This window comes from Bidens hawaiensis, unplaced genomic scaffold, assembly GCF_021521415.1.
Source record: "Bidens hawaiensis isolate Kalapana, Puna unplaced genomic scaffold, B.hawaiensis_p1.1 tig00043601_1, whole genome shotgun sequence".
Classification (NCBI taxonomy): domain Eukaryota; kingdom Viridiplantae; phylum Streptophyta; class Magnoliopsida; order Asterales; family Asteraceae; genus Bidens; species Bidens hawaiensis.
The window spans coordinates 128426-130332 of record NW_027497737.1 but is presented as its reverse complement, the minus strand read 5'-3'; the positions used below and the strand labels follow the sequence as shown (position 1 = coordinate 130332).

At 34.0% G+C, this 1907-nt stretch overlaps 1 protein-coding gene across 1 annotated transcript; it reads right to left on the bottom strand.

Annotated features, from left to right (window-relative positions):
• Nucleotides 1-282: 282 nt before the first annotated feature.
• LOC143594412 (uncharacterized) lies at nt 283-1004 on the bottom strand. The gene has a single exon (XM_077073734.1). The coding sequence runs from the start codon at nt 847-849 to the stop codon at nt 337-339; it is 513 nt and encodes a 170-aa protein (XP_076929849.1). The 5' UTR covers nt 850-1004; the 3' UTR covers nt 283-336.
• Nucleotides 1005-1907: the final 903 nt, after the last annotated feature.

Sequence of the window (1907 nt, the reverse complement as noted above, 5' to 3'; positions counted from 1 at the left end):
AGTTTCTTATTTGTTTTCCAAAAATTTATTTAATTTGCATTTTTATTATTTATCGTAGAAGAATAAATGTAGCTACCACGAGTGTATCCTTTTCTATTGATAGAGTCAAAGTTATACAATAAATATAAATTTAACTTAAAGTTGCTATGAATCATGCATATAAAGAGAAGAAAGCATTTGATCACATGTTATTTCTTGTTTTTTCCTTTTGTATATACATAACTTCAAAAAAGAAAAGAACAAAAACAACAGAAATTAAGATGCACTCAAATAAGAATATGGAAAATGAATTTGATGCTGAAGGAGAAAATATGATGAAGACAAACTGATACTAATTCACAAATCACTTGTAGCCTCAGAAATGCTCTCTAAATGGGGTCTCCACACGCCAACACGCCCTCTCCTTCGATCCTTTACCTTTTCGGATAAAATCTCAGTTAAGTAGCGATCCGAGACAATAAGATTCGTTAATAGATTATTATTTTCACTGTCGTTCACAATATTATTATTGCACATATTCTTTTTCTTCCTTGTAGTTGATGACTTAGTACGAGTCTTTTCAGGCAAGGATGAAGGAGGAACGGGCATAAGAAAGTAAATCTTGCCACGCTTAAGTTCGGCCTCTGGTGGCAAGATGATGATCTTTGGACAAGTAACCGTCCCTTCATCGGTGTAGGACGGAGAAGAGGGCTTTTTTAGTACGTGCTTAGGGTGTAGCTTCATGATCTCGGCTGCGCTTACTGTCCCACTTATTTCCTCCACATACCCATTCGAGTGTACGATACGAATTACATCAAGTGCCCCGCAAGGAAGAATGCATGAAATACAACATCTTATGGTGTTCTTCATCTATCTCCTTCTTTAACTATAATTCTATCATGGAATTAGAAATATATAGAGAAGAGGGAGGTTGGGAAGGATAAAGTAAAGGCTATATTTTTGGCTGTGCAATGTTCTTGTAAATATGATTGTTTTTGTGACCAAATGATGATAACATTATATAGTACCTAGCTTTTAATAGTGGCCCCTCTTAAATCTTAATTACCTTATTTTCCTTCATTCTTTTATGTATACAAAAAATTATGATACATATCCAATTATTAAATTCACTTTCCCTGGTTAAGAAGTATGAATAGAAGTTTATGAACACAACTTTTATGTTTCCATGTCTCAAATTCGATACGGGATATTTGTTTATTCAATAAACCAAACTTTCAATTAATTCCTTTGTGATTTCACGGATATATTTGTTTAAAACGAATTTACAACTTCAAGATTGTCATGTTGAAGACGGATTCCTTACTTTCGTTTAATAAACCATATTTTTTTATCATTACAAACGAGTTCTTACAATTTAGTTCGTTTTCATTTGAGGGTTTTGTTTGGAATGGAAATATGTGGGACGAATAATTGCACCTCATTCTGTACTTTTGCTTTTGGAACCATCATTGAGGGTTGTCTTTGTTCCTGTCACCATTAGGTTCAATAATTTTAGGTTTTTGGGTATGGAGTGGAAAGTGTTGGAGGCTCATGGGTGTCTCATGCTAGTCCATGATTGAAAATTTCCTTGTAGACACAAATGGGACCTTTTATCTAAGGGTTAGTTTGTGACACGTGGATGAATGATGAGGTGACAAGTTGTATTGATTGAACCATGATCAATGGGTTAAGGCAACTGAGTTAGAAGTGTAGGGTCCTTGATAAGAGGAAGCCAATATTTGGGTGAAAGAAAGTGATGAAATGTGGCAAAATTGAATTAGAGGGATGGGTGGATCTCACCTTTGAGAAGAGTGTACACATGCTCTTTTTGAATTTCTTAAAATAATTAATGAGCATGGTGCTGGAAACTGAAGTGTGATAAATTAACCTTTTGTCTATATCTTTTTTATTTCTATTATAACTCTAGT